Source organism: Ceratotherium simum, chromosome 29, assembly GCF_057802395.1.
Source record: "Ceratotherium simum simum isolate JZ-2026a chromosome 29, ASM5780239v1, whole genome shotgun sequence".
In the NCBI taxonomy this organism is placed as follows: Eukaryota; Metazoa; Chordata; class Mammalia; order Perissodactyla; family Rhinocerotidae; genus Ceratotherium; species Ceratotherium simum.
This window is the reverse complement of record NC_141928.1, coordinates 24,790,515-24,807,883: the sequence shown is the minus strand read 5'-3', so window position 1 is coordinate 24,807,883 and position 17,369 is coordinate 24,790,515. Positions and strand designations below refer to the sequence as shown.

Genomic DNA, 17,369 nt, shown 5'->3' with positions numbered 1-17,369 from the left:
TCCTGTTGGGTTTCACTGACTATGAGACCTGTAGATCCCCTAATTTTCCTAAAATTTCCCCAGACAGATCTAATGAGGGTGTCTCATGAGTGCCATGGAATAAGACCTTGAACCCCATGAGACATCTGCCATTTTCTTTTCCTCTCTTTGACCTCTTCTTTTACGTTAAACCTGCTAGACGCCTCATGAAGGTTCCTCTGTCATCACTGAGGAAACTACCTCCCAACTCTGGGGTGTTCCCCGAACCAATATTCCAGGGAAGTGAGGCCACTCTGGTGATAAAAGGATCTGTGGAGCCGTTTTAATTCAGAATCAGTTCAAGGACGCACGGTCTTATGCTCCCCAGATCTCCCAGAGCTGGGGTGTGGCATCTGCTTTCTCCATTTCTGCTTTCGGCCCCTTTCTCCTTCGGTCTCTGATGGTGCTGACCAGAGATCCAGAGCTTCGAGTCAGACATGGTGCCTCCCCTTGACATTCTGGCCAAGCTTCCTTACCCTAAACTCTTCTTTCTCTCATTTCAGCCATCCCCATCCTCCCCTACTGTTCTGTAGTCAACAGCCCCCTTTGTCACAGTCTCCGTGTTTCACTTTGAAGCTTTTATTCCATCTGTTTATTTACTCATCCCAGCAGGAAAACTGGAAATGGAAAAATCTGGTCTAGTGTTGAGGATTATGGCTAATGATATTTCTAGTATTTGAAGGACAGCAAAAAATAAAGATCAGCCTTCATTTTCCCAAAACTCTTCCCTGTGTATGCCCAAATCCTTATGCACTGTTTGAGAAATGTGATATACTTCTTTCTGACTCATTTACATTTACTGTTAGTCATCAAAAGGAGTCAGAAAAACTTTTGGAACCTCTCCCTATGAACCAGGAAGTTGCATTTCCCCTCCAGTCACAACCTTGAAAGGCTCAAGTTGCAATTTAAACTCGCCAGGATGCCAGATATTTGGCAAGATGCCTTCTCTTTGTCATCAGAATACTAGGCCTTATGGCAGAGACCAGCAAGACACCAGAGACCTGCCCATGATCCCTGTAATGAACATAATCCTGGAAGAGCCAGAAGCCATTAAAATAGACACAGGCATTAATTCTACCAGACATTTAAAGAAGAATTAACACCAATCTTTCTCAAACCCTTCCAAAAAATTGAACAAGAGGGAACAATCCCAAGAAAAGAAAACTACAGACCACTATCCCTGATGAACGTAGATGTAAAAATTCTCAACAAAATAATAGCAAACTGAATTCAGAAGTACATTAAAAGAAGCATACACCATGATCAAGTGAGATTTATCCCTGGGATGCAAGGATGGTTCAACACACACAAATCAATAAATGTGATATACCATATTAATAGAATGAAAGATAAGAATCATCTGATCATCTCAATAGATGCAGAAAAAGCATTTGACAAAATACAATATCCTTTCATGATAAAAATGCTCAACAAATTAGGTATAAAAGAAACAATATGGGCCGTGTATGACAAACCCACAACCAATATCATAATCCACAGTGAAAGATTGGAAGCTTTTCCTCTAAGATCAGGAACACGACAAGGGTGCCCACTCTCACCACTCCTATTCAACATAGTACTGGAAGTCCCAGCCAGAGCAATCAGGCAATAAAAATAAATAAAACAGGGCTGGCCCAGTGGTGTAGCAATTAAGTTTGCGCTCTCCACTTCAGCGGCCCAGGGTTCACAGGTTCAGATCCCAGGCACAGACCGATGCACCACTTGTCAGGCCATGCTGTGGCAGCATCCCATATAAAGTAGAGAAAGATGGGCTTGGATGTTAGCCCAGGATCAATCTTCCTCAGCAAAAAAAGGAGGATTGGCATTGGATGTTAGCTCAGGGCTAATCTTCCTCACAAAAAAAAAAAGACAGACAGAAAGAAAGAAAATAAATAAAAGGCATCCAAACTGGAAAGGAAGAAGTAAAATTGTCTTGGTTTGTAGATGACATGATCTTATGTTTAGAAAATCCTAAAGACTCCACCAAAAAACTGTTAGAACTAATCAACAAATTCAGTAAACTTGCAGCACGCAAAATCAACATACAGTAAAGAGTTGTATCTTTATACACTAACAACAAAACATCTGAAAAAGAAGTAAAGAAAACTATCCCATTCACAATAGCATCAAAAACAATAAAATACTTAGGAACAAATTTAACCAAGGAGCTGAAAGATCTACACACTGAAAACTCCAAGACTTTGATAAAAGAAATTGAAGAAGACACAAATAAATGGAAAGATATCCTATGTTCATAGATCAGAATAATTAACATTGTTAAAAGGTCCATACTACCCAAAGCAATCTACAGATTCAATGCAATCCCTATCAAAATTCCAATGGCATTTTTCACAGAAATAGAACAAACAATCCTAAAATTTGTGTGGAACCACAAAAGACCCCTAATAGCCAAAGCAACCCTGAGAAAGAAGAACAAAGCTGGAGGCATCACAGTTCCTGATTTTAAACTATATTACAAAGATATAGTAATTAAAGCAGTATAGAATAGCATAAAAACAGACCTGTAGACCAGTGAAACTGAATTGAGAACCCAGAAATAAACTCACGCATATATAGCCAATTAGTTTATGACAAAGGAGGCAAGGATATACAATGGGGAAAGGACAGTCTGTTTAATAAACGGTGTTGGGAAAACTGAATAACTACATACAGAAGAATGAAATTGGACCCCTATCTTACACCATTCACAAAAATTAACTTGAAATGGATTAAAGACTTCAACATAAAACCTGAAACCATAAAACTCCTAGAAGAAAACATAGCTGGTAAGCTTATTGATATCAGTCTTGGTGACGATTTTTTGGATATGACACCAAAAGCACAAGCAACAAAAGCAAAATAAACAAGTGGAAATACATCAAACCAAAATGCTTCTGCACCACAAAGGAAACCATCAACAAACTGAAAATGCAACCTATGGAATGGGAGAAAATATTTGCAAATCATTTATCTGATAAGGGGTTAATATCCAAAATATATAAAGAACTTATACAACTCAATAGCAAAAAACAAAGAATCTGATTAAATAATGGGCAGAGGATCTGAATAGACATTTTTCCAAAGAAGACATACAAATGACCAACAGGTACATTAAAAAGTGCTCCACATCACTAATCATCAGGGAAATGCAAGTAAAAACCACAGTGAGATATCACTTCCACCTGTTAGAATGACCATAATCAAAAAGACAAGAGTTAACTGGTATTGGTGAGGATGTGGAGAAAAGGGACCCCCTGAGCACTATTGGTGGGCATTTAAATTAGTTCAGCCACTAGGGAAAATAGTATAGAGGTTCCCCAAGAAATTAAAAATAGAACTACCATATGATCCAACAATCCCATTTCTGGGTTTATACCCAAGAAAATGAAAACAGGATATCAAAGAGATATCTGCACTCCCATGTTCATTGCAGCATTATTCACAATAGCCAAGATATGGAAACAACCTAAGTGTCTGTCAATGGACAAATGGATAAAGAAGATGTGGTACATACACACAATGGAATATTATTCAGCCATAAAAAAGAATGAAAGCTTGACATTTCCAAAAACATGGATAAAACTTGGGGGCATTATGCTAAGTGAAATAAGTCAGAGAAAGACAAATACTGTATTATATCACTTATATGTGGAATCTAAAAAAGTCTAACTCATAGAAACAGGGTATGGTAGTGGTTACCAGGGTGTGGGGGTGGAGGAAATGGGGAAATGTTGATCAAAGGGTACAAACTTTCAGTTATAAAGTGAATAAGTTCTGGGAATCTAATGGACAGCATGGTGACTATAGTTAACAATACTGTATTATATACTTGAAAATTGCTGAGAGTAGATCTTAAATGTTCTCACAAAAAAAAAAATAAATGGTAATTATGTGAGGTATGCAGGTGTTAGCTAATGCTATAGTGGTAATCATTTTGCAATATATAAGTGTATCAAATCAACACATTGTACACCTGAAACTTACACAATGTTATCTGTCAATTATACCTAAATAGTGCTAGGGAAAAAACAGATAGAGAAATTCAGCAGAGGAAAATACATGTTTGCATTTCCCATTCTCAATGGCATTAATAGGTCCTTCATGAGAGCATGAGGTCCAAAGTTCTGTCTATGCGTATCCAGTCTCAGGGTACAGGAATGAGTCTGTGGTCTCATCCCTTCTTTAACATAAGCCACTTCCCATTCTATCAACACTCTCACCGTTTGCAATGCCTGTTCTTTGGACTGACCTCGGGGTCTGGGGCTTCTGGTCACTAAATTTAAAACTCAAATGAATTTGTGTAGCATAACCACAAATGGGCGGTAGGGAGAAATCTGATGTGGTCGTTTTGGAGTCCCCCACCCCCAAATGGACCATTTAGTTTTATTTTCTGTATTTTTAAAGGAGTTGATGTTTCACACTATTACAGAAAATAAATAGAACTTTGAACTATATTGCAAAATTGATATAGCCGATTGAATGTACTACCATGTTTCATGCTGTCTCTCTCATATCTGATAGTCACATTCCGTGTCCCCCCCAATGTCCTCCCCAATTACAAGACACGTGGTGATGCAACAGGACAACATATCCCCCTTTACCACTGAGTGTTTCAGCCACGATAGGTAGAGAGTGTTCTGATCAACAAAACAGACACCATCCCTGGTGTTTCGTGGGGGCTCTATCTGGTTTTAAATTGATTAAAGGTGTTTGTTTTTGTTCATAATAAAAGGGAAAAGAATAATGAATAACAGCCAGTAGCCGCACCAAATTGCTACCAGCTGTTCTGCATTTAGACCTAGGCGGTAAGCGTTCTTTTTACAATCAGGCAGCTTCTTTTATTGGAGTAGCTATATGTTTTAGAAGACAGCCCAAGCTTTACTGACTTTTCCAGGTAATTGAAAAGATACTGCAAATATTGATGACTGTTGGAAATTTTCATAATTTTTAAAAATCTAGTTTTGAGATAAAAGCACTTGTTTATAATTGCTGGGGTTTTGGACCCCTTCCCTGCTCCCCATCCTCCCCCAAAAAAGAAAATGTGGCTGGAGAAATTTCTGTAAGAAACACTTGGAAGCCTAGTAATGAGGGCATCTTCTGATTCTCTTAATATTCTTGAGACAGCCAAGCACCTTTAAATTAACTTCATTTTTCTTTGCTTACTTGTCTTTGAAATAGAAGCCTGTCTAAGCTCCAAGTACTATAGCTGGATTCTTTTTGGCCCTGGCTCATCTCCATGGTATTGAATCCTCCTTTTACATTTTAAATTGAGGGTTTTTTCATATACATAACCGTGGCCTCCTTATGTTTCAACGGGTTTCCCTGCTCAGCTGCTATTAGAATCTGTCTTCACCCCTTCAAATTATACACTATTTTCTCTGGAAGAATTTCCCGATGTCTCCTTCCATCTGTTCTATCTGCACAGTGGCAGAATTGCCGTGAGGTTTGGGTCATGTAGGTGCCTCATCTAGGTTGGTTTCTATGCCTCATCTTCAGGCTCATTGAATAAAAAGTCCATAAAGGGGCCGGCCCCGTGGCCTAGTGGTTAAGTTCAGCGTGCTCCCCTTTGGTGGCCCGGGTTCGTGGATTTGGATCCCAGGCGCGGACTTACACCACACATCAGCCATGCTGTGGCAGTGACCCACATACAAAATAGAGGCAGATGGGCAGATGTTAGCTCAGGATGAATCTTCCTCAGGAAAAAAAAAAAAAAGTCCATAAAGACAAAAAAGCCACACACTCAAGTTTACAAAAACCTCACACTCACCAACCCCCACACATGTACAAGTATGATTAGAAATATAGACACTGAGTTTACAAGCTTTTCAAGAAGATTGATTTCTCAGAGGAATTTATTTTAGAATCCTTAAAAATGCCAAAAGAATAACACCCAGGTGGACCTAAAAACCTTCAAAATGAGTTAGGCCTTGACATTAGGACAAATTCTAATAAGGAAATCGGTTTTAGGCAAAGCATGTGTTTTACTTCTTACTTTTACAATGGGGTTTGAGGAGGACAGAAGGAAGTAAACCACCAAGTGCTTGGTAAAGAGTGTGAAGTTTTAGATTTCTTGTACAAAAAGAGATGGGATCATTCAGAAATTCTGGTCACATTCCACCCTCCCAAGGGCCCTCATGCCTAGGCAGAGTCCCGTTCACGCTGGGAGCCCCGTAACTCACCAGAGGAGAAGGGCAGTCCCCTCAGCACCCTGAACTTTCACCTCTATAGGCATAATTTACGGGACCCAGTGCCAAACGAAAACGCAGGGCGCTTATTTCAAGATAGTGACAGCAGAGCATTCAACTAAGCATGGGATCTCCTGAGTGCGGGACCCTGAGCACAGGTCTCACGCCCGTGAAGCCAGTGGATCTGTGGGAATAACAGCTCTCTACCCTCTCCTCCACTCCTCCTCTCCGGTTCTTCCCACTGAACCTCCACCTCGCTTTCTTGACGCAAAGTCGAGAAATCCCCACGGAGGGAAATTCAGAGCTATGACACTGCCCGAGCTGATGATGATGTCATGGTTGCCTCAGCTTGAAAAGAAGATTTCAGTTGCTGGAGACACTCAATATTTTCTTAATCTCCTTCTCCAAATCTGCCTGTTAATGCAGTACCTGGCCTTCTAGCAGAAGAAGAGAACTTTTCAGAAAGTTAGAGATTTGAGGTATCAAAAGTCTGTCTTGCAAACCATGAGATGAAGTGGACTAACTTTTGTTTCTTTTCCCCTTTAATTTGATTTCCTGTGGGAACTTCCTTTCCTGTTAATAGAATGGAGGTAAGATATTGTTATTATACCAATGTTTTGTTTTGTGTTTGACATGCCATTTATTGAGTGTCTACTATTTGCTGAGCACTATAATATTTCAGAAACTTTCTCATTTCTAACCCTTTTAATACTCTTACAAGATGATGAAGATGAAGATAGGTAATGTCTATTGAATACTTACTATGTATCAGGCACTGTGCTAAGAGCTTTACTTGTATTATTTTAATTTTGAAATATTATGAAATAGGTATGAAATCCCTATGAAATAGGTACTATTATTATCCTTATTGTACAGAAAAGCAACTAAGAGAGTTCCTTTGAACTGGAGAGTTCAGGTTACTTACACAGCTAGTAAATGATAGCCTTGGAAAATGAACCCAGAACCGACTCCCCAAATCTCCCTCATAACTTTCTCCTGTAGATAAGAAAGTATCACCTTGTAATGTAATATTTTGCAACTTACAGTGTTTTATTTGCATAAAATTGACTTTCATAAAAATTCTATGAAGTGTGACAACTATTTTTAATCTAATTTTACAAATGAGGAAACATTCAAAATGATCAATTGATAATAATAATAATAATAACAGCTACATTTTGTGGTACATTATGATTACCACTTTTCTCATATTAACATTTCGGCAACTTTATGGGGCAAGAACTATTATTGTTTTTTGTTTATATGAGGAATCTATATTTCTTTTTCTACTTATATGATTATAAATAAAATTTTTTTATTTAATTTATAACTCCATTTAAAAAATTAAAATAAAAAAATTAAATTACAAAATAAAAATAATTAAAAATAATTTAATTTAAAAAATTTTACTTATATTTTATTTATAAATTTAAAAATTTTATTAGTTTTTTATTTATATAAATTATTAATCTATTTATATGAGGAATCTATTTCTTTATATGAGGAATCTGATGCACCAAGAGTTGCCTGGACCACATAGCTAGCAAACTACAAAGCCTCAATCTCAGCTCAGGTAGATAGACTTAAGAACACAGATTCGTAACCACTGCGATAACCCAGGTAGCACAGTAACAGAGCAGGACCTGGAAGCCCAGCCACTGATTCTCATTCCATGGAATGAAGTAATTCATTGCATAAAAAAATTTGGTTTGTTCTCAATCTTGTCCCAATTCATATAGCTTTGATGCATTCATTTACCTGGTAAATAGGTATTGAGACTTAATATGTGACTATTACAGTTCTAAGAGACAGAGTACTGACCCTGAAGGACTCTGCAGTGAAGCTGAATATCTACTGAAGGGTTATCCAACAGAAACATGCTCAAAGGTGAAGCAACATGCAGGCCACCAACAGAAGAGATGTCATCTTTCATTCACATTCACACACCATTCAGCACACCTGTCCTCCCTATGCATTTTTAAACCACTCTCTCTATTCCTGGCGTATATTGAAAAGTATAGAAACAAAACAAATTGTACATATTCCCTGCCCTCAAGGAATTTACATTTTTCTAGAGGACACACACAGACACGGAAAGATGAATTCAAGGCGACATCATGATGGAAGCATGTACAAATTCCAAAGGCTCCAGGACAGGAATAGATCATTCACATGCAAATAAATGCAAATGAAAAATTTTCAATCAATAGTAGTCAAATAAATGCTAATTAAAGAAAAATTCTGTACCATTTTTCACTTGTGATAACCCAAGCACTCTCAAACTCTGCTGGTAGAGAGAAAATTGTTATAACTTTTCTAGAGAGCATTTGGCTATTTTTATTAAGAACCTTAAAATGTTTGTATCTATTGATTGAATAAATCTGCTCTTAGTGAACTATTCCAAAGAAATAACAAGAGTTATGAACAACAGAATTACAAACAACCTTATGGGGCTGGCCCCGTGGCGTAGCAGTTAAGTGCGCGCACTCCACTGCTGGCGGCCTGGGGTTCGGATCCCAGGCGCGCACCGACGCAGCACTTGTCAGGCCATGCTGTGGCGGTGTCCCAAATAAAGTGGAGGAAGATGGGCACGGATGTGAGCCCAGGGCCAGTCTTCCTCAGCAAAAAGAAGAGGATTGGCATGGATGTTAGCTCAGGGCTGATCTTCCTCACACACACACACACACAAAAGAAAAAACCTTATATTTATCAGTGAAATATATGAGCAATGTCAATATCTACCAATAAGGGAAATTGACGTGATTAAAAACCAGTTTTTGAAAAGTAATTAATGGCATCGGCAAATGTTTATATCATACTATGTAAAAATGCACCATACAAAAATGTGTTTACAGGATAATTCTAGTTATACTTATGGTATATATGATTATATACCATGTACATATACTATGTACATACTACATATAATATTGTATATATTATTATTACATATATACTGATTATAACTGATATATGTACAAATATGTAAAATATATAAAGTGTTTATTTGGCTACTATAATTAATTTTCAAGTTTTTTTAATTTAAAAATTTTCTTCTTTACGCCACTCTTTATTTTACATAAAAAATAGGTATTAATTTTAGCCAGAAGAAATACAAGAGGTGTTTTTCAGAGGAGGCTGTGCCCTTCCTCTTGAGCACAATAGGTTGGGCATTTCAGAAAAATGACATTTGACCTATGTCTTAGAGCAGGGGTTGGCACACTTTTTCTCTAAAGGGCCAGATATTAAATATATTCGGCTCTGTGGGTCACACAGTCTCTGTTGCAACTGCTCAACTCCACTGTTACAGAGCGAAAGCAGCCACAGACAATTCGTAAATGGATGAATGTAGCTCTATTCCAATAAAACTTTACTTATGGACACTAAAACTTAAATTTTCTATATTTTTCACTTCTTCTTTTGATTTTTTTCAACCATTTAAAACCGTGAACACCATTCTCAGCTCACAGGCTCTGTAAAAACAGGCAACAGGCCAAATTTGAGCTGTCAAATTTGACAACAGGCAAGATTATATCTGCTGGCCCTGCCTTAGAGAATGAATCATATATAGATAGAGGCATGAAAGAGTAAATACAATTCCAGTTTGCTTTGGGGACGGAAGTGGTGTAGAACTCTGGTCATCACATTTGTGGGTAAAGTACAACGGGAGACCAGGATGTTGCTATATAAGGACAGAAGATTTGCCTATACCAGAGGAGAGGTATAGCTATCAGGTGTGCGCCTCCTGGGGAGGGCAGGAAAATAGGGTGTGGCGTTTCCACTGGAGTAATGGGGTTGTCTTAACCCAAACAAGCCACAGGTGGTCATCCGCAAGTGCCCTTGGACAAAATAGTATGTGTTCAAAGGGAGTAGAGGTCTCCCTCATAGAAACTGCAAGATCACATTTAAAAATGTTCTATTAAGGGGCAGGCCCCCATGGCGTAGTGGTTAAGTTCAGTGCTCTCAGCTTCAGAGGCCCGGGTTTGCGGGTTTGAATCCTGGGCACAGACCTACACCACTAGTCAGCAATAAAATGGAGGAAGATCAGCACAGATGTTAGCTCAGGGTTAATCTTCCACAGCAAAAAAAAAAAAAAAAAAAAAGTTCTATTGAATGTGATTCATACATGTTAAATCAGAGAGAAATAAAAATAAAAGTTGTAGTGAAAATCCTTTAAATATTCCATTTGACCAAGGCGAGTTATTTGTTATAAAAGAAGTTAAAAGGGGGACTTCAGATCAAATATCTATTGTTGCTTCTAAAAAGAGAAACTTGACAGAAAGGGAGGTCAGCCAGGTTTAGTCTGTCAGGAGGCGAGAGAGGGACAGGCTCCATGTGCAATATTAACTAGCGTTTTTGGAGATAGTTCGGCAGATCATTCCAAAATAACCAGCATTCTGGGAGCGGATCCCTGTGATCTCTTCCCCACTGTTCCAAAGAGCAACAGGACCAGCTGCTTCCAGTGTTGCTCCCTGGCCGTCCCAAAAACTGCATGCGGAGAAACACGACTTCAGTTGGGTAGAGAGGGGTCTCATCACTTGCAAAAGACAGCAGAAGACACCAATGGAAATTCTTTGCATTCATCTTGTTCCCCAGTTTTTGTTGTAAGCTCCTTTAAAAAATGTTTTAAGTGAGGGACAAAATGGCCCAATTTGCCTCCATGTCTTACCTCTAAAATTTGATCAACTGTGTAAAATTTGAGGTTTATAATAAATCTACATAAGAAGAGAGAAAAAGGAAAAGGAAGTTGCTTAAACTCTGAAACTGTGACTGGGCAATCTCTCTCTCTCTCTAACTCTCTCTCTCTCTATATATACATATATAATGTATGCATATAATTGGCCCTACATATCCCTTACTTTGTGGAGCTAATCTTAGCATAGATATACTACCTAAACTAAGTTTTGAACTCTCCCAGGAACTCATCAGAGATGTAGAAAATTAATAAGAACCATATACTTTGTATTCGTATGGTTTTTCTCAGCACACAAAGGGTTTCACAGACTAGTTATCTTCAAGAAAACCTTCACGATTTTCTTTTCTGGTAGAAAGAAAAACCAAAATTACAACCAAGATCTCATTTCTATTCAAAACCTAGTCTGCTTTTTTTCTTTCGTTTTTTTTATCTTTTCTTTTACATCATGTCCCCAGTGCTCAAAAATAAATGAGGACTCAATACTATTAAGCTAACTGAGGTTGTTCCAAGGATTTTTCTAGGGCTTTTATTAAGAGAAGCAGCAGAAATCCAGAGAGACAGATTATTAACTGATTGTTGATAATCCTTATCACTGAGGCTAGTTTCCTTAGTTTTTCTTTTGTGTATGTTTTCTTAGTTTATAATGTTTTCCAAAAAATTGATTTTTGCTTGTGTAATTAAAGGAAAAGTCATGAATATTTTTTAACTTAAAAACACTCAGGGAAAAATAAAGAACAGAGTCATTCAATAGTTAACACATGACAGCAGAATCTGGATGAATAATTCTTGGCTCAGAGACACTGGGGAAAATATTTAACTTTTACATGATACGGTCTTTTTATCAAGTGAAAAGAGTCATGCTTGCTCTTACTCATCATCCCTTTTCACCAAGATATTATATTAATATGTGAGACTATTTTGTAAACCAGCTTGAGGTATGTCTGGTTATTAGGTGTTATTATTCAGTTTCTTAAAGCACAGCGTCCTTGCTTCTCTCAAACTTTCTTAGTGTTATCGTCAACCAGTTTCCCTAAGAGGCAGGGTCATGAGCTATTTCTCTGGGTGTTTTCTCAACCTTACCTGGCCCAGGTTTTCATGGGAGTTTTGTGTTTTCTCATTCAAGGCCTCCATTTTAAAAAGCCCCAACAAACTACAAGTAATGCAATAAATTAGTGAAAGGCTAGTATGAATTAGAGGAAGATTCTATATTAAAAAACATTATTTTAAAGTATACAATTTCTTGGATTTTCATTGTTTTACCTAAATGTGTTGTATCTCATTTAATAGATTGGCTTTAAAGACTAGTCAATGATGGTTTCTAATTAAAGTACCAATTTTTCAAATTCATATGGAGTCTCTCAATTTAAAAATTTCCCACAAATTCCAATTGGTTTAATTTTCTTACCTTAAAATTCTTTACATAAAGATAATAAAATGCTAAATTGCAACAGTTGTACAAATCTAAATGAGAATACAACTTAAGAGATTCTGTCATTGTTAACAATATAAATCAGATGGAAGGCATAAGAGTATGTTGAGACCATCACAGTGCCTACACATAATAAGTGCTCAATAAATATTTGTCAGGTGAGTATAGGAGTTATTGTTATAATTCCCAGCATTCCATTAAGAGAGCAGTGGATATGTGAAGCGAGTACCAGCCATGTTTTCCATTCTCCCTATTATCCTCTTCAGCTATCATATCAGATAAGCTTTTAATCTTATTTTTGTGCTAGCACTATAGAATTTACAGGTTTTTTCCACATATTTACATACCCATTAATATTATTAATGGGTAATAATATTACTCACTAACACACAATAATCTGAGTTCAGTACTTACATCACTCTACAGATTAGGACATTGGGGCTCTGAGGGACCAGACTACTTTCCCCAAGACAGGTGATGAGAATGTAACAAAGCTAACGATGTTACTTAGCTCCTCTGAGAGCCGTATCCTGTGCTTTCTCCTCGCTACACGGCTTTCTTTTTATTCTTTAATGAAATTCTGGGAAGATGCGTGAGTGAGAGATCTGAGTATGGAAGGTGTCACAAAGATGTATGTGTTCTACAGAATTCAGGTACTTAGCTACCATAACACACAAACTATGTTCACAATGCTGCAAGCTTTTTGGATCAGAGCAATTATCACGCTCAATCATTTGTTAATCATCAGGATGAATATGTTTTTTAGAAGCGTTTATTTGCTTAAATCAACTTATTCGTAAGAAGTGTGTGAGGTGGCTTAACTAAGAGTAGTCAAATTCTATTTTTAATGTAAATAATAAAAATACCCAAATCTATTCAGCCCTTGATAGTTCCCAAAGCTTTCTCCAGATCCATTATTACATTTGATTTTCATAAGAGCCCTCTGGAGTAGCTGGAGGTGATATAATTACAGCTGGAAATGAAGACAATATTCAGATGAACATTTCGACCAGTTTGCTAGTACAATCTTCTCCTACTTCTGTGATGCAGATGTGGAAACCAAAAAAAAAAATAGCAGACAATGCTAAGAAATAGCATGTGATGGGAACTTGTTCCCTGCCTCTTTCAGTAAACCACAGAAAGATAACAAAGGCTACTGCGCCCAGTACAGAGGGGAGGTGTGTAATGCTGTCCTGGCAAAAGATGCTCTCGTTTTCTTCAACAACTCCTACGCGGACCCAGAGGAGGCCCAAGAACTACTGGTCCACAGTGCCTGGAATGAACTGAACGCAGTGAGCCTGTTCTGCCGGCCAGCTGCCGAAGCTTTGCTGTGTAACCACATCTTCCAAGAATGCAACCCTGGAGTAGTACCTACTCCTATACCCATTTGCAGGTAAAATAAAAAAATTAATAAATGGGAAAAGTCCATTTGTCTGTCTGCAAACAAGAAGCGTTTTCAAAAGAGGAAGTTGTCGTGTGCAATAGTAAAGGCAAAGCTGGCTACTGTCCAAAATAGAAGGTCATTAATTGGACAAAATTCCTACCATACGAATCACTGATGATACCCTATAATATAAGCACTCTGAGCTTCTAGAAAATGTCATAAAAGGTATAATATTCTATTACCCTTGTTATACTTCACATAATCATATTCATAAATATCCCTGCTTTCTAGGAAATAAAAGACGAAATCCTAAACTAACATGGACCTCATTAGTAAGCCAAGAGAGAGAAAATAAAGACTGCATTTCAAGTGTTTCAGCTTTATTTGCCAACAAATATGAGATCTTAGTGAGCATTTCAGAATATTATTTTAAAATGCATCCCACCCAATATTCTAATTTAAGTACTGACACTCTTGTCTCATTTGGAGGGGTAGGGGGAGTAGGTTATAAATTGATATTTCTTTAAAAACTCCATACTCTTTAAACATTGAAATTCATGAATCCATGTTCAATAGAATTATCTTTGCCTTTATTTACTTCTGATGTAGAAAAGACAGGACTCAATCTGGCTTTTGAGCCAAACAGAGCAAAGTTCAAATCCTGTTTGTACTGCTTTCTAAATGTATGTGTTCCTGGCTAAACTTCGGTTTTCTCAACAGCAAAATAAGAGTTGAAAGGATTAAAGGATAAATTGCTCCCATGGTATATATTAGACACCAGATAGATAATTGTTTTCTTTTGATGAAAACTACCAACACAGCACATTTCCACCTCTGTTTTGATAAAACCAGGAACTGTTTAAATACTGAAATAATTTTAGGGCACTTTCTCTTTAGCATGAAAGGACTACACGTGAGGTCATTAAAATAGAGTGCTCTATTCCTCAACTTACTGAAGATTCTGAGGGTTTGGAGACATTGTAAGAGTACTATAATTTGTTGTTTCTTCACCTAAGAAGATTGTATTTTCATCAGACATGACATCTAAGTATCTCTCAAGGAACAGCCAGAATTAAAATCAAATTGTATCTTTGTATGCTGGCACAAAATAAATTTACTGAGTAGCTTTCCAACGTTTATGGCCTAGATCAGTTTACCTGCATGGGCCATATATAGATGGTCTTTTTAAGACTGAAAATAATTTACCTTTTGGGTTTCTTTAGGAAAAAAATCCCTTTCATTGAGATTTCAAATTTACTAGAATAGCATAATTATCTCCTAAATCTGTAAGTCATTTGTAGTATTCTTTGAATTTTTTTTCCTAATTTCAATTTTTATTTAGAAAAGTAGTTTTTACTTGAAAATTGCTTCTATTTTTTTTTTTAATTCTTATTCACATTGGGGTTGGAAAATATAGTCTAGAAGTTTTCACATTTTTATATTTTATTGAGATTTTCTTTTCTCTCATATATAATTAATAATTTTAAAAAATTAGACATTTAGGGGCCGGCCCGGTGGCATAGTGGTTAAGTTCACGCACTCCACTCGCATGTTCAGATCCCAGGCACAGACCTACGCACCACTTATCAAGCCATGCTGTGGCGACATCCCATATAAAGTAGAGGAAGATGGGCACAGATGTTAGCCTACGGCCAATCTTCCTCAGCAAAAAGAGGAGGATTGGCAACAGATGTTAGCTCAAGGCTAATCGTCCTCACCAAAAAAAAAAAAAAAAAAAAAAACTTAGTCTCTGCTTCTAAGGCACAAAATTCATATACATCATGTAGATATTAGTATCTTTGGTAATTAAATGGTCCAATCCTTTCTGCTCTTAAGTGAATTTTGTCTATTTGATTCAATAGTTCAATAGTGATGCAGTAAATCTTTTCACAATGATTGTTTTTTCTAAGAATGTTTCCTTGTAATTGTGGCAACTTCTGCTTTTTGCACCAATAACATTTGAACTAAAATTGGGCTTATTGTTAATAACTAATAAGTTTGCTCTTCAGATGTTCTCATTTAATGCTTCTTTGTTTTTTTGTCACCTCTTTTATAATAGTTTTTGTTTTCCTTTATCCTTTGAAGTGATTCAAACCACTTCGTTCTACCATTTTGCATTCTACTACTAGATATTTGTGAGATTTTTAAAGGCATATTATTGCTCATGATTTTCTAACCATAAACAGTCATTCAATAATTTGTGCCTCTTTCCATGAATGACAAGGAATTTCATTTATCCAACAGATATTTATTGAGCTCTTAGTGGGCTCCAAGCACTATTCTGGGACATTTGTCCATGGGGCTTACATTCCAGCAGGAGAAGACAATGAGCCAGAGACGTAATGAATAGATAAATTCTATGCTACCTGAGAAGGTGATAAATACCATAGGAAAAGAAAAAATGAGCACCAGGGTAGGGGAGATGAGCAGAGCCAAGGATAGGGGAGAACGTTGTAATTTTAAAATAGGGTGTTGAGGGTATGCCTACTTAAGTTAGCATAATTTTACTGAATCCTCCACACTTGCTCTCTGAAACATTATCTGGAATTATAAACAGGTTAGTATTATTCAATTATGTTTTATTTGCATATGCTCAAATTTTGGACCATTATTTTCAGCTTTTCCATTTGATTGCATAATCCTATAGCCAACAAGTGTCTGGAGGGGCTCTCTGTCTTGCTTATTCCTGATGCTCATGGTCATTCATTTCATAGAAAATCTTCCCTTTTTTTTTTGATTCATCTCTTGTTCAGCTAGAGTAGGTGTTTTTTAGAAGATTACACATAAAAAAATTTTTTTCTGTAATCTTATAAATATGTGTTTTTGACTAGGTATTTAAGTCTTTCAATTTTCCTTAAAACTCTATGCCCTCTGACCTACTGCTTTTTGGGTGTTGTAATGAAGAACATATAAGGCCATCCTGAATTTTGTTTCTTTGTAGGGAATATTTTTCTCTTGGCAGATAGAAGATTATTTCTTTAATCCTTGAGATTCAAAATATTTGTCAAATTCATATTTGGGGGTAGATTTCTTTCATTATTTCATTATTTTCATTCCTATAAGTAATATAAAAAATAATGGATAACATGCTTTAATGATCAGGTTTATGTCCATTTCATCTTAAGAATGTTTTCTTATAGTACATCTTTGATTATTTTCTATTTTTTATGTGCTCTAGTTTTGTTGGGAAACATTATTATTTACACTTTGAATTTCTTGCTTGTTTCTCCCTCTTTGTTATCTGCTCACACATCATTTTCTTCTTTTGGTTCTTTCTTTCTGCATTCAATTAGGACTTCTAAAGTTTCCCTCTATTATTTGTTCAATTTCTTGCAGTGTCATTTCTTGACTGTTTTCAATGAAGATTTTAAGTCTTTTAGTGTTGGTTTCACTTCTTTGTGGTCTTTATTTTCTTCAGGTAGTACTATGGTCAACTTAACCTAGTTTTAAGTCTATTTTCCATTTTATCCTGATTTTTTTCCTTGTGAAAAACTCTTCTATAGAGGGCATGCTTTGATGCATGTCAATGAAAACGAAGCAAAACAAAAAAACCATTCTCTAATGTGTTCTTCCTTTTAGAAGAAAAATAATTTTCCCAGGTATTTGCTTCCTCCACATAATGTAGGCTACAGAGTTTTTTTCATATGTCCCATATTG

The 17,369-nt window shown here is 36.7% G+C and overlaps 1 protein-coding gene across 5 annotated transcripts in view; it reads left to right on the top strand.

The window, feature by feature from the left end:
• MUSK (muscle associated receptor tyrosine kinase) overlaps window positions 1-17,369 on the top strand; it is an 88,577-nt gene that overhangs the window by 59,589 nt on the left and 11,619 nt on the right. For 3 of the 5 annotated variants that reach the window (XM_087419589.1, XM_004423321.3, XM_087419588.1), the window contains 2 exons: window positions 6,787-6,793; window positions 13,458-13,721. In XM_087419589.1, the coding sequence (XP_087275715.1) occupies window positions 6,787-6,793; window positions 13,458-13,721 (271 nt within the window). The remainder of the gene's footprint in view (window positions 1-6,786; window positions 6,794-13,457; window positions 13,722-17,369) is intronic. The other 2 variants (XM_087419592.1, XM_087419591.1) reach the window with 1 other exon arrangement.